At 50.4% G+C, this 22,179-nt stretch overlaps 2 protein-coding genes across 20 annotated transcripts in view; one reads left to right on the forward strand and one right to left on the reverse strand.

The window, feature by feature from the left end:
• TTLL3 (tubulin tyrosine ligase like 3) overlaps window positions 1–7,963 on the forward strand; it is a 29,254-nt gene extending 21,291 nt beyond the window's left edge. For 7 of the 17 annotated variants that reach the window (XM_030927593.1, XM_030927591.1, XM_030927541.1 and 4 more), the window contains 2 exons: window positions 1,136–1,571; window positions 5,653–6,429. In XM_030927593.1, coding sequence (XP_030783453.1) covers window positions 1,136–1,571; window positions 5,653–6,201 — 985 coding nt within the window. In that variant the 3' untranslated portion in view covers window positions 6,202–6,429. Of the gene's footprint in view, window positions 1–1,135; window positions 1,572–5,652; window positions 6,430–6,982 lie in introns of those variants that run through there. The other 10 variants (XM_030927562.1, XM_030927573.1, XM_030927553.1 and 7 more) reach the window with 6 other exon arrangements.
• Window positions 7,964–14,926: 6,963 nt separating this feature from the next.
• On the reverse strand, window positions 14,927–21,799 carry RPUSD3 (RNA pseudouridine synthase D3). 3 transcript variants are annotated; one of them, XM_010369406.2, is made up of 9 exons: window positions 21,630–21,799; window positions 21,206–21,342; window positions 19,944–19,988; window positions 19,730–19,829; window positions 18,426–18,533; window positions 18,260–18,344; window positions 17,907–18,030; window positions 16,433–16,572; window positions 14,932–15,290 (listed from the first exon to the last, which is right to left on the reverse strand). In XM_010369406.2, exons 1-9 carry the CDS (start codon window positions 21,752–21,754, stop codon window positions 15,099–15,101), a joined length of 1,056 nt encoding a protein of 351 aa, XP_010367708.1. In that variant the 5' UTR covers window positions 21,755–21,799; the 3' UTR covers window positions 14,932–15,098. The 3 variants fall into 3 exon arrangements, with proteins under 3 accessions (XP_030783486.1, XP_010367708.1, XP_030783489.1); XM_030927626.1 differs by lacking the exon at window positions 16,433–16,572 and having other exon boundaries at window positions 14,927–15,290; XM_030927629.1 differs by lacking the exon at window positions 14,932–15,290 and having other exon boundaries at window positions 16,455–16,572; window positions 17,907–18,058; window positions 21,630–21,754.
• Window positions 21,800–22,179: the final 380 nt, after the last annotated feature.

A 22,179-nucleotide genomic window follows, 5' to 3' on the forward strand; every position in this document is an offset into this window, starting at 1 on the left:
AAAAAAAAAAAAAAAAAAAAGATTATATTTGTCGTTGGGGGAAGAAGGGAAGCAAATGTAGAGCAGGGGAAAGGAGGTCAGACGTTTTGAAAACCAAGATGTCGTGTTAACTTCTGGGGTGAGAGAAAGCCTTGTTGAAGCCTGAATTCAAATTCTGTCTCTGCAGCTTCCAAGTTGTTTGACTCTGGTCATGTGAAAACCTTTCCTTGGTTTCCACGTCTGAAGAATGGAGGCAGTAGTATGAAATTCGTAGCTATCAATTATTGAGTGCTTCATATGTGATAGTGCTAAGCACTTTGTATCCATTATCTTATTCTTCATAAGAACCCAGTGAGGCCGGGCGTGGTGGCTCAAGCCTGTAATCCCAGCACTTTGGGAGGCCGAGGCGGGTGGATCACGAGGTCAGGAGATGGAGACCATCCTGGCTAACACGGTGAAACCCCGTCTCTACTAAAAATACAAGAAAATTAGCCAGGCGTGGTGGCGGGTGCCTATAGTCCCAGCTACTCGGGAGGCTGAGGCAGGAGAATGGCATGAACCCAGGAGGCGGAGCTTGCAGTGAGCCGAGATCGCGCCACTGCCCTCCAGCCTGGGGCACAGAGCAAGACTCCGTCTCAAAAAAAAAACAAAAACAAAAACAAAAAAAGAGCCTAGTGAATACTTCCTGTTCACCAGGTCTGAAGAAAAAAATAAAAAACAGTGAAGTGGGTACTGTTACTACCCTCATTTTGCAGATGTGAAGAGCACGCAGGTTAGATGACTTGCCTAAGGTCTCACAACTAGTGTGGAGATGGCACTTGAACACGTCCTGGCGATGACGGAGCCATACCCTTACCCACCCTCTTATCTTCCAAACACTGAGATGGTTAACTGAGACTATGCACAAAGCACTTAGTACTGTGGCCCCCATAATTAGCGCCCTCAGAGCAGCCCTGAGAGATAAGAGTAGTTCTGGCCCTAAAGGAATGTGGTGGGGCCCAGGCCTCTGTCCTTTTTGTCCTTCCCAGTAGGGCCCCATCTCAAGTTGAATAGTACAGGGTGGCCCAGGGCTGGTTCCAGGACTTGCCTGTCCTCCCTGAACTTAGATGGGAGAGACACAAGGGCCTGGACCTCAGTTTTCTGCTCTCTGCCCCAGCTCAGTGCACCTGTGTAACAACTCCATCCAGAAGCACCTGGAGAACTCATGCCATCGGCATCCACTGCTTCCCCCAGACAACATGTGGTCCAGCCAGAGGTTCCAGGCCCACCTGCAGGAGATGGGGGCCCCAAATGCTTGGTCCACCATCATCGTGCCTGGCATGAAGGATGCTGTAATCCACGCACTTCAGACCTCCCAGGACACCGTGCAGTGTCGGAAGGCCAGCTTTGAGCTCTATGGTGCTGACTTTGTGTTCGGGGAGGACTTCCAGCCCTGGCTGATTGAGATCAACGCCAGCCCCACCATGGCGCCCTCCACGGCAGTCACAGCCCGGCTCTGTGCTGGCGTGCAAGCTGACACCCTGCGCGTGGTCATTGACCGGCGGCTGGACCGCAACTGTGACACAGGAGCCTTTGAGCTCATCTATAAGCAGGTGAGGAGGTTGGGCCCAGGCAGGACCCCAGAGAGTCTGCACCCTCTACCAGGCAGCCCATAGTGGAGTATAGGGCTCTGCAGTCAGACCTAGTTTAAGACCCAGATTCAAGTCCTAGTCCTGCTAAGGTGACCTCACCTCCTTGAGCCTCAGTCTCCTGATCTTTGAAATGGGGATATTATTACCAACTTTCTCATGGGAATGGGAGAATAAAATGAATTAGTGTATGGGGATAATATTTCTAGAGAGGCATATAGCATAGTCATAAGAGCAGAGAGATTCTGGAATCTCCTTGGGTTCAAATTCCTGTTCAGTGACAACAAGCTGTGTGACTTTGGACAAGTTCCTAACCCCTAGGTCTCCTCATCTGTAAGAATAAAAATAGTACCTAACTCACAAAGTTAGGTACTATGAGTTGTGAGAATTAAATGAGTTGATACGTAAAGTACTTCATTTTCATTTATTTATTTTTGAGACTGAGTCTTGCTCTGTTGCCCAGGCTGGAGTGCAGTGGCACAATCTTGGCTCACTGCAACCTCCACCTCCTGGGTTCAAGCGATTCTCCTGCCTCAGCCTCCCACGTAGCTGGGATTACAGGTGCCCACCACAACGCCTGGCTAATTTTTGTATTTTTAGTAGATACAGGGTTTCTCCATGTTGGCCAGGCTGGTCTCGAACTCCTGACCTCAGGTGATCTGCCCACCTCAGCCTCCCAAAGTGCTGGGATTACAGGCAGGAGCCACCGTGCCCAGCCAGTAAAGTACTTTAGAATAGTGCCTGGCACATGCTTAATGTGGCACATGCCTGGCACAAACTTAAATGCTACTAAGTTTTAGCTAATGTTGTTATTACCTAATAAGGTTAGGAGTTTCATCATATATAACATGTAAAGTGCCTGAATGTATAGTAATAGGCAATTACTGGTAGCTACTATTATTAGTAGTATTATAATTATTTCACTCATCTTGCTTCAAAGAGAGATTGGAGTCTACTTGTAAAATAGAACAGCATTTTAAAAAATCAGTCAGAAAATTGATTGCAAGGCTTTCTGAGCTCTGGATAGAATTTCTTGTGGCAGTTTAAGTGGCTTCTGATTAGCATTCGGGTTCCGTCAAGGTTTGGTTACAGGAAGAGAGCATACCGATCACATGACCTAAGTGACCTCGTCTTTATTACAGTTATTGATCATTTCTTTTTTTTTCGAGACAGAGTCTTGCTCTGTTGCCCAGGCTGGAGTGCGGTGGCATGATCTCGGCTCACTGCACGCTCCGCCTCCCGGGTTCCCGCCATTCTCCTGCCTCAGCCTCCCAAGTAGCTGGGACTACAGGCGCCCACCAGCATGCCCGGCTAATTTTTTGTATTTTTAGTAGAGACGGGGTTTCACCATGTTAGCCAGGATGGTTTTGATCTCCTGACCTCATGATCCGCCCACCTTGGCCTCCCAAAGTGCTGGGATTACAGGCGTGTGCCACCGCGCCCGGCCCCGATCATTAAATTAATATATTGGCGTTTTGGTTTCAAAAAATGTAAATGGGGAAATACATGGGCAGGAAAATATGAGCAAGCTGAGGGAAAAGGTGCCATTGTAGTGCAGTGCTCCCAGTGCCAGTGCCCAGGCCAGAAGCATGTGAAAGCTTCTAAAGGTATGGATGTCAGGAGGCTCCACCCCCAGAGACTGACCCAAGATGTCTAGCTTGGGGAGGTGACTACGCATCTGCATTTTTCAAATGTCCCCCAAACATCTTTTTTTTTTTTTTTTTGAGACAGAGTCTTACTTTGTCACGCAGGCTGGAGTGCAGTGGCACCATCTCGGCTCACTGCATCCTCTGCCTCCCGGGTTCAAGCGATTCTCCTGCCTCCACCCCAATGAGTAGCTGGGACTACAGGCGCCTGCCACCATGCCTGGCTACTTTTTTGTATTTCAGTAGAGACAGGGTTTCACCGTGTTAGCCATAATGGTCTCAATCTCCTGACCTCGTGATTCGCCGGTCTCGGCCTCCCAAAGTGCTAGGATTACAGGCGTGAGCCACCACGCCAAGCCTTCTAAATGTCTTTTATTGCTGATTTGTTCTTGTTTTTGTTTTTAGGCCAGCACATAGTGAAGGTTCACACCTTGCACTGGTTTTTTGTCTCGTTTCATCTAGGCCAGCCCCAGTGCCTTTTGACACCATAGATTTGATCTTTTGAGGGGCCAGGCTGGTTGTTTTGTAGAACTGTCCCGCATTCTGGATTTATCTGATTGTTTCCTTATGGTGTTATTTACCTTGGTCTTTTGTTAGCTGATTGTCTCAGGAACTAGAAGTTAGGTCAGACAGCTTGATGAGGTTCAGGTTAAACATTTTTGCCAAGAGCACTTCAGAGGTGATGTTGGGTACCTCATGTGGCATCACAAGGCACATCCTATGACAGTGTCTCACAGTTAGTGCTGCTGAGTTTGACTGTGGGTTACAGTGGTGGTTACCAGATCTCTCCATTATAAGCTACATCTCCCTTTTGCAATTAATTTTTTTGTTAGGTGTTATATTGGCTCTGTCCAGATTACTGTCATTTTCCTGTCATCCATTCATCTAATTGTTTTGATACCAGTTTTTGCCTATTTTATTAGAGTTGCAAAATGGCAAATGTCTAATTCTGTTGTTCCTTCTGCATTTATTAGCTGAGATTCTTCTTTAAAGATGAGCTTTCCCTCATCATTTGGGTCTACTCGGGAGTGCTGATAGCTATTATTTTTATTTGATTAAAAAAAATTTTTTTTTAATTTTTCTTTTTTTTTTTGAGACAGAGTCTTGCTCTGCCACCCAGGCTGGAGTGCAGTGGTGCTATCTCAGCTCACTGCAACCTCCGCCTCCCGGATTCAAGTGATTCTCCTTCTTAGATCCCAAGTAGCTGGGATTACAGGTGCCCACCATGGCTGGCTAATTTTTGTGTTTTTAGTAGAGACGGGGTTTTGCCATGTTGCCCAGGCTGGTCTCCAACTCCTGACCTCAGATATCCACCTGCCTCGGCCTCCGAAAGTGCTAGGATTACAGGCATGAGCCACCGTACCCGGCAATAGCTGTATTTTTTTTTTTTTTTTTTTGAGATGGAGTTTCACTCTTATCACCCAGGCTGGAGTGCAATGGCACAATCTCGGCTCACTGCAACCTCCACCTCCTGCATTCAAGCAATTCTCCTGCCTCAGCCTCCCAAGTAGCTGGGATTATAGGTGCCTGCCACCATGACCTGCTAATTTTTTTGTATTTTTAGTAGAGACAGGGTTTTGCCATGTTGGCCAGACTGGTCTCGAATTCTTGACCTCAAGTGATCTGCCGGCCTTAGCCTCCCAAAGTGCTGGGATTACAGGTGTGACCACTGTGCCTGGCCGATAGCTGTATTTTTAACAAGCTCCAAGTAATTCTGATGTTTAGATAGATTCTGATCAGGATCCTTCAGTGGCACAGAAGATACCTCCAATTGACTCCAGGTTGCTGGCAAGGCACAGGGAGCTCTCCTGGAGCCCAGCTGAGGGCAGGACATACAGCTTGGCCTGATAGGAACTGAGAGTTGTAAGGGAGTCCCTCTCCTTGGACCCTCCTCTCTGCCTTCCTCTGCGTATTCACTACTTCATTCTCTCCACAGACTGTCTTCTTTAAGGTTCTTAATTTCTGCTCCCCCATAACCTGGGTTCACATGAGGCTCTAGGCAGGCTCCAAGCCTCTTACCTGTCTGGTGGTGTAACTCAAACTCCCGGTGCAGAGAATCTGATTGGCTGAGCTCAGGAAGCTGTCCACCTGTGGTGGTCTGTGCAGTGGAGCCACACACATTCCAGCAGGGGCTGGGGGCAGCTTAGGAGGGAAATGTGGCTGAGGGGTGCTGGTGGGACATGGCTGGGATTCCCCCATTCCTCTGGGCTAGCAATTCCTGGAGCTCTGTGACTCTAGGTACTGACTCAGAGGTGGGCTTTCCATTTCTCAGCTCAGAAATGTCTCCTTGACCAGGTGCCTCAGAAAGTAATTCCACCCATCTCTACCCTGGGTCCTGCTGGGCCAAGGATTCCACTACCACTGACTGAGTGGGCCTTGTCTCCTCTTCTTGCCCACAGCCTGCTGTGGAGGTACCCCAATATGTGGGCATCCGGCTCCTGGTAGAGGGCTCCACCATCAAGAAGCCCATGGCGATGTGTCATCGGCGGATGGGGGTCCGCCCAGCAGTCCCTCTGCTGACCCAGCGAGGCTCTGGGGAAGGCAAGGACTCGGGGACCCCTACCCACAGGTCAGCTTCTAGGAAAGGTGCTGGGGCCAGGAGCCTGGGGCACAGTGAGAAGCCAGTCTCCACTGCCACCACTTCAGCCCCTGGAAAGGGGAAGAAAGGCAAGGCGAAAAGTGCCACAGCCTTGGTCTGCCCCAATCTCCCAGAGTGGGACGCCCCCAGCACCAGGATAGGCTGCATTTTCACCATGACCTTTTCCAGTGGGGACACGCAACCCCACCACTTGAACAGATTGCCGTTGAGTCCGAAGAACCCCCAGGCCCTGGGTAAGACCATTCCCCCAAAACACCCAAGTGTCCCAAGGCGATTTATTCCTGCTCTCCAGGCCCCTCTTAACCACCTGGATCAGCCACCCCACCAAAGAGCCACCAGTAGCAAGTAAAAGCCACTACTCACAAAGTATTCTTTAAAAATACACAGCCAAATTAGCTGGGCATAGTGGCGCGAGCCTGTGGTCCCAGCTACTCGCGAGGCTAATGAGGATGGCTTGAGCCCGGGAGGTCAAGGCTGCAGTGAGTTATGATTGCACCTCTGCACTCCAGCCTGGGAGACAGAGCGAGATGCTGTCTTAAAAACAAACAAACAAAAAAAGCACTTTGGGAGGCCAAGGCGGGCAGATCACTTGAGGTTAGAAGTTTGAGACCAGCCTGGCCAACATGGTGAAACCCCATCTCTACTCTACTAAAAAATACAAAAATTAGCGGGGTGTGGTGGCAGGTGCCTATAATCCCAGCTACTTGGGAGGCTGAGGCATGAAAATCTCTTGAACCCGGGAAGCGGAGGTTGCAGTGAGTTGAGATTGCACCATTGTACTCCAGCCTGGGCAACAAGAGCAAAACTCTGTTTAAAAAAACCAAAAAAACAAAGAAAACCCGGCCAAATAGATATTGTCTCCTCCAGAGTAGTCACTCTGTGAGGCAGAGTGATTTATTTCAAAGATGACCTTATTTCAAAGATGCCAGAACTTAAGCCCAGGTTGCTCTCTCCAGCGCCCACGCTTTTCCCACTGCAGTATTCTGCCTTTGCCTTCAAGCAGTCACCTCTGGGGAAAAGAACTAACATGTGTCCAGCACTTAACAGTTTGCCCCATGCCACTACCTGCCCAGCTCCTTTAGTGCTTACACCAACCTAGCAAGGTAGGTGCTATTATCCCCATTTTCTAGCCGAGGTATCAGGAAGTTTAAGGAAGTTGCCCAAGGTTGCACAGCTCAGAAGGGGCACAGCTGGGATGCAGACCCAGGTCTGTTGGACTCTACCCTGTTTTCTTCTCACTGCCTCTGGAGGAGGAACCCGGAGGGCTCCATCTGCCTTCACCCCGCCCCCTCCACATCCCCCCATTCTCCACACACACCTTTTAGGGCAGCTAGGCCACCTTGGGGCCCCCCAGGCCCTCACAGCTTCTCTTGCTCCCACAGCCCCTCACCACTTCCCCAGCCTCCACAACAAGGCCCAGCTGCCTTCTCCCCATGTACTCCGACACCAGGGCCAGGTCCTCAGACGACAGCACAGCAAGCTGGTGGGCACTAAGGCCCTGTCGACCACAGGCAAGGCCTTGATGACTCTACCCACAGCCAAGGTCTTCATTTCCCTCCCACCTAACCTTGATTTCAAGGTGGCACCCAGCATCCTGAAGCCAAGAAAGGTGGGCCTCGACCTGTGGCTCATACCCAGTGGACCGTGCTGAGCATGGGGTCAGGGCTGGAGGGCACAGGCAGACGGCAGCTCCCAGGCTGGCTGGCACCCCAAGGGAAGAGCTTGTCTCCCTCAGAAGCCCCTTCCTCAACAGATTTCTGATCATCTCCCTCTTCTCCCCTCCTTTCACACCGAGGCTTCTGCTCTCTTGTGCCTCCGAGGCCGCCAGCTGGAAGTGCCTTGTTGCCTCTGCCCTTTGAGGTCGGAACAATTCCTAGCACCCGTAGGAAGGTCAAGGCCAAAGGCAAGTTCAAGGCCAAACTGCAACAAACCCAGGGCTGAGGCATGCCCCATGAAGAGGTTAAGCCCCCTGAAACCCCTGCCCCTGCCCCTTGTTGGTACATTCCAGAGGCACAGGGGCCTGGGGGTATGAAGCTAGGGAAGCCCCTGCTTCGATTCCCCACTGCCCTTGTCCTGGATCCAACACCAAATAAAATGAAACAAGTGAAGTATTTGGGGCTTGGTTCCATTGCTGTTGGAGGGTCAAGAGTGGGTGGGGCGAGGCCGTGTACCCCAGGGTCCACAGCAAGAGTCTGAGGCCATCAGCAGCTCCACCATGCAGCGAGGCCCAGAATTCCCACCTAAGGACAGACATGGGGCTTCCTATTTAGGGACTCCCCCAGCATCTCCGATCCAGAGGTGGGGAGCACGAGCCTTCACAGATGAAGAAACTGAGTCTGAAACAGGAGGCATGGCTTGCCCAAGATCACGTGGCAGTGAGTAGACTCAGGGACGTATTGCCAGAACTGCCGACCACGGAGAGCCCCCCAACACCAGAGAACAAGCCGGGCTGGCAGATGACACCTAATGGGCATAGGAATGCTAATGTCATGAGACAGGGGAAAGAGTTGACCTTGCCTAAACCTCAGCCCTTCTGCAGAGGGAGTGGGTCTATCCCTTCTTCAGCAAGGGGCCAAGGTCACCTAAAAATGAAATATCCAATAAGCCACACCTACCTGAAAAAAAGTGTGGCACTGCTTAGTTGTAGTGGGTGGAACTGTGGTCCCCTGAAAAGAGATGTCTACCTGGACCCTGTGAATGTGACCTTATGTAGGAAAAGAGTCTTTGTAGCTGGGTATGGTCGCTCATGCCTGTTATTCCAGCACTTTGAGAGGGCAAGGCAGGTGATCACTTGAGCCCACAAGTTCAAGACCAGTCTGGGCAACATGGTGAAACCCTTTCTGCAGAAAACTAGCTGGGTGTGGTGGCACGAACCTATAGTCCTAGCTACTTGGGAGGCCTAGGTGGGAGGATTACCTGAGCCCGGGAAGATCAAAACTGTGGTGAGCTGTGATCATGCCACTGCACTCTGAGCCTGGGAAACAGAGTGAAACCCTCTATCAAAAAAAAAAAAGTCTTTGCAGATGTAAATAAGTTTAAGATCTTAAATGACATAATCCCAATGACCAGTGTGGTGCCTACATTCAACGACAAGTTTATCCTTTCATAAGAAAGGATAAAGGCCAGTGGCTCACTCCTGTAATTCTAGCATTTTAGGAGGGCTGAGGTAGGTGGATCACCTAAGGTCAGGAGTTTGAGACCAGCCTGGCCAACATGGCGAAACCCTGTCTCTACTAAAAATACAAAAACTAGCCGGGCATGGCGACATGTGCCTGTAATCCCAGCTACTCGGGAGGCTGAGGGAGGAGAATCGCTTGAACCCTGGAGGTGAGCTGAGATCATGCCACTTCACTCCAGCCTGGGCAACAGAGTGAGACTCTGTCTCAAAAAAAAAAAAAAAAAAAAAACGATAAGGAGGCTGAGGTGGGAGGATTGCTTGAGGCCAGGAGTTGGAGGGCAGCCTGCCTGGGCAACATACTGAGACCCTGCTTTAAAAAATATAATAGAGGCTGGGCACAGTGGCTCATGCCTGTAATCCCAGCACTTTGGGAGGCCGAGGTGAGCGGATCACAAGGTCAGGAGATTAAGACCATCCTGGCTAACTCGGTGAAACCCTGTCTCTACTAAAAATACAAAAAAAAATTAGCCAGGCGTGGTGGCGGGCGCCTGTAGTCCCAGCTACTCAGGAGGTTCAGGCAGGAGAATGGTGTGAACCCGGGAGGCGGAGCTTGCAGTGAGCGGAGATCGCACCACTGCACTCCAGCCTGGGTGACAGAGCGAGACTCTGTCTCAAAAAAAAAAAATATATATGTGTGTGTGTGTGTGTGTGTGTGTGTGTGTGTGTGTGTGTGTGTGTGTATAAATAGAGTAAGAAGGCTGGGTGCAGTGGCTCATGTCTGTAATCCCAGCACATTGGATGGGGGGGTGCCAAGACAGGTGGATTGCTTGAGGCCAGGAGTTCAAGACCAGCCTAGTCAACATAACAAGACCCCATCACAGTTTTGTTTTGTTTTGTTTTGTTTTGTTTTGTTTTGTTTGTGATAAGGTTTCACTTTGTCACCCAGGCTGGAGTTGCAGTGGCAACATCTTGGCTTACTACAATATCCACCTCCTGAGCTCAGATGATCCTCCCACCTCAGCCTCCCAAGTAGCTGGGACTACAGGTGCGTGCCACGACTCCTGGCTTTTTTTTTTTTTTTTTTGCATATTTTCTAGAGACAGGGTTTTGCCATGTTGCCCAGGCTGGTCTTGAAATCCTGGGCTCAAGTGATCCACCCATCTTAGCCTCCCGAAGTGCTGGGATTACAGGTATAAGCCACTGAGGCCAGCCACCATCTCAACAATTTTTTTTTTTTTTTTGAGATGGAGTCTTGTTTGGTTGCCCAGGCTGGAGTGCAATGGTGCGATCTTGGCTCACAGCAACCTCCACCTCCCAGGTTCACTGCCTCAGCCTCCTGAGTAGCTGGAACTATAGGCGCGCACCACCACACCCAACTAATTTCTGTACTTTTAGTAGAGACGGGGTTTCACCATGTTGGCCAGGCTAGTCTCGAACTCCTGTCCTCGTGATCCGCCCACCTCGGCCTCCCAAAGTGCTGGGATTACAGGTGTGAGCCACTGCGCCCAGTCTACAATTTTTAAAAGGATTAGCAGGGTGCAGTGTGTGTGCTTGTAGTCCCGGCTACTCAGCACAGGTAGGAGGACGGCTTGAGCCCAGGAGTTTGAGGCTGCAGTAAGCTGTGCTTGCACAACTGCACATCAGCCTGGGTGACAGAATGAGACCCTGATCTCAAAAAACAAAAACAAAAAACCCAGAAGAGCAGACAGACATGAGGAGAAAGCCATGTGAAGATGGAAGCAAGCCGGGTACGGTGACTCAGGTCTGTAATCCCAGTACTTTCGGAGGCCAAGGTGGGTGGATCTCTTGAGGTCAGGAGTTTAAGACCAGCCTGGCCAACATGGTGAAACCCCATCTCTATTAAAAATACAAAAATTAGCCAGACCTGGTGGCGTACACCTGTAATCCCAGCTACTTAGGAGGTTAGGGCATGAGAATCGTTTGAACCTGGGAGGCAGAGGTTGCAGTGAGCCGAGATCATGCTGCTTGCACTTCAGCCTGGTGACAAGAGCGAGACTGTCTCAAAAAATAAAAATTTAAAAAAAAAAAAAAAAGGCTCGGCACGGTGGCTCACTCCTGTAATCCCAGCACTTTGGGAGGCTGAGACAGGTGGATCACCTGAGGTCCAGAGTTCGAGACCAGCCTGGCCAACATGGTGAAATCCCCGTCTCTCCTAAAAATACAAAAATTAGCTGGGCGTAGTGACGCATGTCTGTAATCCCAGCTACTAGGGAGGCTGAGGCAGGGGAATCACTTAAACCCGGGAGGCAGAGGTTGCAGTGAGCTGAGATCATACCACTGCACTCCACTCCAGCCTGGGCCACAAAGCAAGACTCCATCTCAAAAAAAAAAAAAAAAAAAAAGAAGAAGAAGAAGAAGAAGAAGAAGAAAGAAAATGGAAACAGATATTGATGTGATGCAGCCACAAGCCAAGGGACACCTGGAGCCATCCGATAATCTGGAAAGGATTCTAACCCCCAAGCCTTCAAGAGTGAGGTGGTGCTGGGACTTCTGGCCTCCTGAACCAAGAGAACATTAATACATTTTAAGCCACTCAGGCTGTGTTAATGTGTTGTGGCAGCTCTAACAAACTAACACACCAGGCCAGACATTCTAATCCAGAAATCCTTGTGTAACTGCACCAGGAAATCCATACAAGCAGATTCACAGCAACATTGTGGTAACAGCTGAATGACCTAACTGTCCACTAACAGTAGAATGGGCAAACTGGTCTATTCCAAGTATGGAATTCAAACCACACACCATACAACACAGATGCACTTTACAATTAGGAGCAAGAGCAAAGCATGAAAGAGTATATACAGCGTGGTTCCAGAAACTTCAAAACCAGGCAAAATGAAATACATTGGTTAGGGATGCATATGTACGCAGTCAACTTGAAAACAAAGTAATTCTCCCAAACCAGGGCAGTCGTTTCTGACCTAGACTGAACAGTAGAACCCCTTCAAGTAGTTTTTTAAAAGATCAGTGCCAGGGTATCCACCCCAGGCCAATTAAGCCAGAATCTTTGGGGGTGCAGAATTGGGGACTTAAGCTTCCTGAGGGATTGGGGGAGGGGGATTCTAATCCAGGGCCAGGGTTGATCATTGCTGCTCTACAAGAAAGGAGTGGGTGCTTGTATTTCGTGCCCCAAGGGGAGTAATATGGGTACTACTTTATAATTACAATTGTCCCTCCCTATTCACAGGTGCCACATCTGTGGACCCAGCCAACCACAGATGAAAAAATAAATAAAAAATGATACAACCAAAAATACAAATTAAAATACAGTATAACAACTGTCATATATTTACATTGCATTAAGTGTTATAAGTAATATAGAAATGATTTAAACTATACAGGAGGATGTACATAGGCTATATGCAAACACTGTGCCATTTTACATATAAGTGATTTGAGTATCCACAGGTTTTGGTATCAGATTTTTGGTGTCTGAAGGGGGTCCTGGAACCAATCCTCTGTGGACACTGAGGGGATGATGGTATTTGTTGTTGTTTTCTTTTTCTTTGAGATGGAGTTTCGTTCTTGTCGCCCAGGCTGGAGTGTGGTGGTGCGATCTTGGCTCACTGCAACCTCCACCTCCTGGGTTCAAGCAATTCTCCTACCTCAGCCTCCTGAGGAGCTGGGATTACAGGTGTCCACCACCACGCCAGGCATTTTTATTTTTAGTAGAGGCAGGGTTTCGCCATGTTGGCCAGGCTGGTCTCAGACTCCTGACCTCCAGTGATCTGCCTGCCTCAGCCTCCCAAAGTGCTGGGATTACAGGCGTGAGCCACCATGCCTGGCCTGTTGTTTTCTTTTGAGACAAGGTCTCACTCTGTTGCCTAGGCTGAGTGCAGATCACGGCTCACTGCAGCTTCAACCTCCTGGGCTCAGGTGATCCTCCCACCTCAGCCTCCTGGATAGCTGGGACTACAGGTGTGCACCACCACGTCTAATTTTTTGTAGAGACAGGGTTTCTTTCTTTATTTTTTTATTTTGAAATGAAGTCTCGCTCTTGTCACCCAGGCTGGAGTGTAATGGCACGATCTCAAGCATTTCTTCTGCCTCAGCCTCCCAAGTAGCTGGGATTACAGGTGCAGGCCACCACGCCTGGCTAATTTTTGTATTTTTACTAGAGACAGGGTTTCACCTTGTTGGCCAGGCTGGTCTCAAACTCTTGACCTCAGGTGATCTGCCCGCCTCAGCCTCCCAAAGTGCTAGGATTACAGGCGTGACCCACTGCGCCCGGCCGAGACAGGATTTTACCATGTTGCCCAAGCTGGTCTTGAATTGCTGGGCTCAAGTGATCCTCCCATCTTGGCCTCCCAAAGTGCTGGGATTACAGGCACGAGCCACCACACCCCGTGATGGTATTATTTTAAATCATAGAAATGGCCAGGCACAGTGGCTCATGCCTGTAATCCCAGCACTTTGGGAGGCCAAGGTGGGTGGATCACAAGGTCAGGAGATCGAGACCATCCTGGCTAACACAGTGAAACCTCGTCTCTACTAAAAATAAAAAAAATTAGCCAGGAGTGGTGGCGGGCGCCTGTAGTCCCAGCCACTCGGGAGGCTGAGGCAGGAGAATGGCGTGAAACCAGGAGGCAGAGCTTGCAGTGAGCCAAGATTGCACCACTGCACTCCAGCCTGGGTGACAGAGAGAGACACTATATCAGGAAAAAAAAAAATCATAGACATGTTTTAGGTACGCTTTGATGTTTGCTATATTTCACAATTTTTTAAAGAAAAAGATCTAACATCTCCACTGATGAGCTTCCTAGAATAGCTTCATAGAGGCAGAAGCAGAATGTGGCTAACAGGGGCTGGGGGGATGGGGATTAGTGTTTAATGGGGAGAAAGGTTTTTTTTTTTTTTTTGAGACGGAGTCTATTCTGTCGCCCAGGTTGGAGTGAAGTCATGTGATCTCAGCTCACTGCAACCTCTGCCTCCTGGGTTCAAGTGACTCTCCTGCCTCAGCCTCCCAAGTAGCTGGGATTACAGGCACCTGCCACCACATCCAGCTAATTTTTGTATTTTTAGTAGAGACAGGGTTTCACCATGTTGGCCAGGCTGGTTTCGAACTCCCAACCTCAGGTGATTCACCTGTCAAAGTGTTGGGATTACAGGCATGAGCCACAGCTCCCAGCCCTGAGACGCAGTCTCACTCTATCACCCAGGCTGGAGTGCAGTGGTGCCATCTCGTGGTCACTGCACCTCCCGGGTTCAAGTGATTCTCGTGCCTCAGCCTCCCTAGTAGCTTCAATTACAGGCACCTGCCAGTGTGCCTCGCTAATTTTATATTTTTAGTAGAGATGAGGTTTCACTGTGTTAGCCAGGATGGTCTCGATCTCCTGACCTTGTGATCCACCCACCTTGGCCTCCCAAAGTGCTGGGATTACAGGCATGAGCCACTGTGCCTGGCCAAAGTTTCAGTTTTATAAGATAAAAAAGTTCTGGAGATGGTGGTGCTGGTTGCACAACAATGTGAGTATACTTGATGCCACAGAACTGTACACTTAAAATGGCTAAAATGGTAAATTTTATTTTGAGACAGGGTCTTACTCTGTGGCCCAGGATGGAGTGGAGTGGCATGGTGCGATCTCAGCTCACTGCAACTTCTGCATCCCTGGCTCAGGTGATCCTCCCACCTCAGCCTCCCAAGTAGCTGGGACTACAGGCATGTGCTACCACAACCAGCTAATTTTTCTATTTTTAGTAGAGAGGGTTTCTCCATGTTGCCCAAGCTGGTCTTGAACTCTTGGCTCAAGTGATCCACTGCCCCTGGCCAAGATGGTAACTTTTATATGTATTTTACCACACAAACACACAAAAATCTAACATCTCCCAGCCAGGATCAGGATGGAAACCACCAAATAAAAAGACTACATAGTCAACTCAGCAGAAAGCAAGATCTGTAATAAACATTTACTTTCTTAGCAAATCCTCAAAACCATAACATGAGGTAGGAACTTTTATTATCACAAGTCCAGAGAGGTAAACTTACTTGCTCAATGCCACACAGCAAGCAAGTGGCCTGTCCAGGATGTGATCTTAGGTTTGTCCGACTGCAGAGCCCCCACCCTCACTGTCCAGTGTGTTTGAGGGGGTCAGGAACAGAGGGAGGGCTAATGTAAGTGGAGCCCCAGGCACTGTAGGGTCCTGGAGAAATAAGGGGGCAGTGGTGCCAGGAGCTCAATGGGGGTATCCCTGGCCCTGGTGCCTGGGAGGAGGAGCCGATGTAGGTGGAGGTGCAAGGGCAGCTGGGCAGCCTGGGAGGGGGTCAGGTGGAGGCGTCTGAGGAGGGCTTCATCCAGGGCCTGGAGCGGAGAGGTACGTTATGTTGAGCCCCACATTTTCCAAGCAGCTGAGTACCCACTTCTAAGGGAAATGGGAGTAAGGTGGGCGCTTCCTCTATTCCCCACTGTTCTGCTGCTGTTAATCACTTCTTCTTTTTTTTTTTTTTTTTTTTTTTTTGAGACGGAGTCTCGCTCTGTCGCCCAGGCTGGAGTGCAGTGGCCGGATCTCAGCTCACTGCAAGCTCCGCCTCCCGGGTCTACGCCATTCTCCTGCCTCAGCCTCCCGAGTAGCTGGGACTACAGGCGCCGCCACCTCACCCAGCTAGCTTTTTTTTTTGTATTTTTTTAGTAGAGACGGGGTTTCACCGTGTTAGCCAGGATGGTCTCGATCTTCTGACCTCGTGATCCGCCCGTCTCGGCCTCCCAAAGTGCTGGGATTACAGGTTTGAGCCACCGCGCCCAGCCAATCACTTTTTCTTTATACACAGATGTACACATTCACACAGGCACTCACCCTGCAGCAGAGACTGGCTAGGGGGTCACCCAATCAGTTTCCTCCTAGGCACACGCCTCAACTCCATTTCCCAGCCCTCTCACAGCTTGGTGAGACGTGAGTGAGCTCTAGCCAAGTGAATGTAGGTGGCAGTATGTATGCCACTCCCACACCTGGCCCAGAAAAACCTTACCCACTTGAACCTACACTGTCTGCCTCATCTGGCTGGATAGCAACAGCCTGGGTCCCTGAATACTTACTGCTTGGAGCAGAGTCCACTCCCGTTATTTGACCTTAACATGAGGGCACAGTTCGTGTGTTAAGACTCTGGTAGTCTGGGCTTACTCTGTTAGAGCAGGTAGAGGCATCTGGTGTCCTAATACACGCATGCCTTTGACCCTTTGTACCAGACTCAAAGAATGGCAGACTTAAGAGGGTTTTAGAAATCAGCCACATCAACTCCCTTATTGAACACACGGACAGAATGAAGCCCAAGAGACTATTACTTGCCCAAGGCCACACACCAAGATGTGGGTACAGATACAGCCTTGGGAGCCAAAAGGGCTGCCTCCCAGTAGTCCCAAGCTGCAAAGATAAGGTCTTGAGATGCTGCCCATGCTCACCTCTCCCTCCACCCCTCAGAAAGCAGCAAGCAGGTGGGCTGGAGTACCTGTCTTTGGGGCTTGGTGCTCTCAGCTGGCAGCAGAAATCGCTGGCCCAGGACAGTGCCCACACGGGCAGAGTATGTGTGGTCCCCAAGCACAGGGCAGAGCTGTAGTACCATGTGTACCTGTAGTTGACTGGAAAACACTGGGCAACAGGAGAGCCCAGAGAGACAGTGGGCAGCTGCTCGTTCTGTCCCACCCAGTCTCACCCCTCCCCCTTTCCTTTGGGGAAACACCACCCCCTTTCTCAGATCATATGTTTCAGTGAGGTCGGTACTATGGCCCCTGCATCCAGAGAGAGACACACAACACGTCAGGACGACCACAGCTATCAATCTGCCTGGTTGTGGGATCCACTCATGATGAGATGCAACCCTGATTTAATTGCTGAAGCCACCAGGCATAAGGACTGTTTTTTCCTGCTGGGGTGCTAGCCTGAAGCTGCCTCCTCTAGCTGGGCCTGGTCCCATACACCTCTGGGGGCCATCAAATGCTTCCCAGGCTGCTGTTGATACCACCATCTCCCCAGCCCCTTGCCCCCTTGAGCCAAGTGCAGTTTTGGGGTTTTTTGTTTGTTTTTTTTTGAGACGGAGTCTCACTCTGTCTCTCAGGCTGGAGTGCAATGGTGCAATCTTTGCTCACTGCAACCTCAGTCTCCCAGGTTCAACCGATTATCCCACCTCAGCCTCCCAAGTAGCTAGGATTACAGGTGCATGCCACCAACCCCAGGTAATTTTTGTATTTTTAGTAGAGACAGGGTTTCACCATGTTAGCCAGACTGGTTTTGAACTCCTGACCTCAAGTGACCCATCCGCCTTGGCCTCCCAAAGTGCTGGGATTACAGGTGTGAACCACTGTGCCCGGCTCAAGTGCAGTTTTTTTTTTTTTAGACGAAGTCTGTCGTCCAGGCTGGAGTACAGTGGTGTGATCTTGCCTCACTGCAACTCCTGCCTCCTGGGTTCAAGCGATTCTCCTGCCTCAGCCTCCTGAGTAGCTGGGATTACAGGTGCCTGCCACTGTGCCCGGCTAATTTTTTATTTTTTATTTTTTGAGACAGAGTCTCGCTCTGTCACCCAGGCTGGAGTGCAGTGGCGCGATATCAGCTCACTGCAAACTCCACCTCCTGGGTTCATGCCATTCTCCTGCCTCAAACTCCCGAGTAGCTGGGACTACAGGCGCCCGCCACCACACCCGGCTAATTTTTTGTATTTTTAGTAGAGACGGGGTTTCACCGCGTTAGCCAGGATGTTCTCGATCTCCTGACCTCATGATCCGCCCACCTTGGCCTCCCAAAGTGCTGGGATTACAGGCGTGAGCCACCGCACCCGGCCATGCTTGGCTAATTTTTATAGTTTTTAGTTGAAACAGGGTTTCGCCATCCCTGCAAGACTGGTCTTGAACTCCTGACCTCGTGATCCACCCACCTCAGTCTCTCAAATCAAGTGCAGTTTTAAAGGCTGGCTGGGGTGCCAGACCTACCTGTCAGTGGCTGCAGCTGGACCAGGGCACAGCCAGAGCCTGTGGCTACCACACGAAAGTGACTGAGAGTCTTCTTGACACCTTCCAGGATGTCCTTTCGGGACGGGGCCTTCACTGGAACTGTCTGTGGTGCCGGTCAAGAGTGAACAAGCCTTACTCAGGCCTGAGAGCTATACCCAGACCCTCCCTGCTCCCAACAGACTCTGGGCAGGGCCACAGTATAGGCAGTGGTCACTTGCCTGTTTTAGGGGACAGGAGAGCCAGCCTTCCCAAATCCATACCCCTGACTCCTCTCTGTAGGGGTACTATATCTAGAAGCATCCCTCCTCTTCCCTGCCCAGACCGGGACTCACAAGATTGACCCCATCAATGTGTTCCAGTTTCAGGGCGGCCTGGATCTTCCCCTCTGAAGCAGTTGGGATCCCATTAGTGACAGCACTGAGGAAGGGGCAGCAGGAGGTCACACAGTGGCTTGCTGGGACCTCCCCACCACCTTAGGAACCTCCCAGCACCTCTCACCAGTAGGTAGCTGTGGGCCTCTGGGCTCTCTGTGAATGGATGAAGAACTTCTGGAGGCGACTAGCCGTCTGGGGACAGCTGGAGAGGAGTACAAGCCCAGAGCTTTCCCTGGAATAAGGAGACAAATCACACAAGTTAAAGTCCCTTGAACTCGCCCACTAAAAAGGAGACTCTTAGGAAGGAACACTGACCTGCTTCAGGCCAAACACTAACACCAGGACTATAACCTAGACCACCTCCTGAGAAAGAAGTAAGGTTTCCCCTTCTTTGATATCAAGACTTTGTAGCTTAATGTGTTTCTCATTTTGCCCCAGCCCCCAGGGAGCTCAGAGCCAAATGTCGTAAGGATTGTCTACCATGTGCCAGAACTCTACTAGAAATTCTGTACATAGTAGCTCTTAAATAAGTTCCCCACAAAAAAGCTCATGAGTTTGTGGAACTGCAGAAATATTTAATCTCAAGCACCATCTTTAATTGATGGCAGTTAGAGGAAAGAGTATCATGGATCGACTAGCAATGCCTGCCATGAGTACAGTCATGGAGAAATGACTGCACACTAAGCATAGGTATTATTTTCTCTATTTTACCATTAGGGGAACTGAGGCTCAGGGAGGGTTTTGTTTTGTTTTGTTTTTTTGAGACAGGGTCTCACTCAGGTTGTTTAGGCTGGAGTACAGTGGCAGGATCTCAGCTTCTTACAGCTGCCATCTTCTGAGCTCAAGTGATTCTCCCATCTCAGCCACCCGAGCAGCTGGGACTACAGGCATGTGCTACTATGCCCAGCATGTGTGTGTGTGTGTGTGTTTCTTTTGTTTTGTTTTTTTAAGTAAAGATAGGGGTTTGCCATGTTGCCTAGGCTGGTCTTGAACTGCTGGACTCAAGCAATCCTCCCACCTCGGCCTCCCAGAGTCCTAGCAATTACAGGCATAAGCTACCACGGCCAGCCTCAGGGAAGGTTTTGTTGTTGTTGTTTTTCCAGAGATGGGGTCTATTTTGCCCAGGCTGGTCTCGAACTCCTGGGCTCAAGTGATCCTCCTGCCTTGGCCTCCTAAAGTGCTGGGATTACAGGTGTGAGTCACTGTGCCCAGCGTCAGGGAGGTGTCATGCTTTGCCTGGTATCACACCATTTGTACTTGAGGATTTGAACCCAGAGTCATTGGCTTCCTCCTCTTCACTGTATTTGTATCCACCTCTACGATCTCAAACCTTCCTATGGAAAATGTGTCAGCATATCCCCAAGCAGCTGTTTCCCCACCATAGATGGATGCCTGTACTCCTAGCTTCCTGTCACCCCTACCACTTACTTCCCAGATGCTCGGACAACCTGAAGCTCCTGCTCCCCGAGCCCCAGGGACTGGCTCAGCTCTGGCAGCACTGACAACAACGTCAGTTCTCCTGATTTTCCTGGAAAGTAAGAAAGAAAAATTACAAGAGGCCAAAGCTTCACGCCTTCACTTTTCCCTCCCCAGATACAAACCCCCTTCTGCTGCATTCCCTTCCCACATACCCAGCCTGTACCTGTCACTGGTAGACCCTGTGGCTTGTTCAACGTCACTAGAGGTCCTGAAACATACATCACATGAACATCAGCAAAAGCAACAGTAACCCTTTATGCAGCACTTAAGAATTTCCAGGGCACTTTCTCACACATCTTAGCACATGGCCCCATCATGACTCTCAGACGTGACTTATCTACCGCACACCAAACTGAACTGCTTTCTGTTCCTCTGCCACCTCAGAGCCTTGGCACTTACTGTTTCCTCTGTCCCCAAATTTCCCAGGTCTGGCTCCCTATCACCTTGGCTCAAATGTCACATCACAGAGAAGTCTGAATCTCCAATCCAATGTCTGCCCTCTTCCTACAGTTCCTCACCATCAGAACATCCTGTTTTAGTTTATGCATAGCACTTATCACTAGTAACTTGTTCATTTATTTTCTGACATCCATTTCTCCCGTTAGAGAGAAATCCATTTCTCCCTTGAGAGCGGAAACCATATCTATCTTTTTCAGCACTGTATAGCCTGCCTAGAACAGTGCCTGGAACACAGCATATGTTTAAGAAATAGTTGAGAAAAGAAATAAATCACTGAATGGAGAGTGGGGTTCAGAGAAATTCAGTTATTTTCCTAAAGCTACACAGCAAGCTGATCACAGAGCCTAGATATGTCTGACTCAAAGCCTGCGTTTTGTCTATCAATAAACAATAATTTGTTGTCGTTTTTTTAGACTGAGTCTTGCTCTGTTGCCCCAGGCTGGAACGCAGTAGCACGACCTCGGCTCACTGCAACCTCCGCTATCCGGGTTCAAGTGACTCTCCTGCCTCAGCCTCCCCAGTAGCTGGGATTACAGGCGGACGCCACCACACCTGGCTAATTTTTGTATTTTTAGTAGAGACGGGGTTTCACCACGTTGGCCAGGCTAGTCTCGAACTCCTGACCTCAGGTGATCCGCCCGCGTCAGCCTCCTAAAGTGCTGGGATTACAGGCTTGAGCCACCGCGGCCAATAAACAATAATCTAGTATAGCAACTCCCGTTAACTGAGCGCCGGCTATGTGCAAGGCTTGGTAGTTATTTGCATCCTCTCCCCACTCTTAACCCTATTGTATCATGGCAGTAAGGTTAAAAGCGGGGAGGGGTGCAAATTAGGTGGCTCGTCCCAGCTCATGCTGCTGGTGGGAGGCAGAAGCAGGGCTGATCCCGTGGCTTCAATGGAGAGCCCAGCCGCACTCCGCGGCAGTCCCCTCCCGATCCCTGTGCGGCCGTGCCTCTCACCCCTCACCTTTCCGGTCCACCACGGCTGCCCGCAGCGCATCAACCAACTCCTCCCGACTGAGGTTTTTTGGCAGCAGCCCCGGGAAGGGCTGGTCCCCGAGGGGCCCCGACCGTAGGCGGGAACCGCGGGGTTGCCTCTGATGCCTGGACAACGAGGGAGAAGCAATGGGAGTCATTCCGTCCCGAGGTGCCGCCCATTCCTATCTCCAGACGCCTCTTCCCAAATCCTGCGGCCTCTGACAAATGCCTCACAATGTCTGGGCTGACCTCGAAAATTCAGGTACCACCGGTCCCATTCTACTGTCGAGGGCAACCAGGCTGAGAGAGGCCCAGGGGCTGTTTTCGGGTAACATCTACCTGATCCAGATCCCCCACGTGCCTTCCCCCTGCCCTAGCCTCCGTCCCGCATGAGGGAGGGGGTACTTAATCACCGGGCTTCGATGCCAAAGCCTGCGTCCTCGGGCGCTGTGCTTACAGCCAGGCCCCGCCGCCAGCCACTCCAGACCCGACCCAAAACACGGCGGCAGTCCATCTCCCGAGCCAGTACAGCGCGCATGTACCTTCAGAGGGGCAGCGCCACGCTCCTGCCAGCGCGCTGATTGGTCAACGTGAGTGTCAATCGGAATGGTGACGAGGCGGGACTCAGAGCCTGAAGACGCGGGCTTTTCCTCCGCCCAGGGAGGAAATACGGCATTGCGGGCCTGTGCTTTTAGGGAGAGCCCCCTTGCAGACGAATTTGATCTGTTCAGAAAACGTGTCTTGGCCGGGCGCGGTGGCTCATGCCTGTAATCCCAGCACTTTGGGGAGCCGAGGAGGGCAGATCACAAAGTCAGGAGATCGAGACTATCCTGGCTAACACGGTGAAACCCCATCTCTACTAAAAATACAAAAAATTAGCCGGTGGTGGTGGTGGGCGCCTGTAGTCCCAGCTACTTGGGAGACTGCTGCAGGAAAATAGCGTGAACCCAGGAGGCGGAGCTT

This window comes from Rhinopithecus roxellana, chromosome 1, assembly GCF_007565055.1.
Source record: "Rhinopithecus roxellana isolate Shanxi Qingling chromosome 1, ASM756505v1, whole genome shotgun sequence".
Classification (NCBI taxonomy): Eukaryota; Metazoa; Chordata; class Mammalia; order Primates; family Cercopithecidae; genus Rhinopithecus; species Rhinopithecus roxellana.

Coding starts and splice junctions, on each gene's coding strand:
- RPUSD3 (XM_010369406.2), bottom strand. CDS start 21,754: ATGCGCGCTGTACTGGCTCGGGAGATGGACTGCCGCCGTGTTTTGGGT. Junction 19,989..21,205: donor AGCCGTGGTGGACCGGAAAG/GTGAGGGGTGAG, acceptor TGTATGTTTCAG/GACCTCTAGTGACGTTGAAC. Junction 18,534..19,729: donor GTTGTCCGAGCATCTGGGAA/GTAAGTGGTAGG, acceptor TCCTTATTCCAG/GGAAAGCTCTGGGCTTGTAC.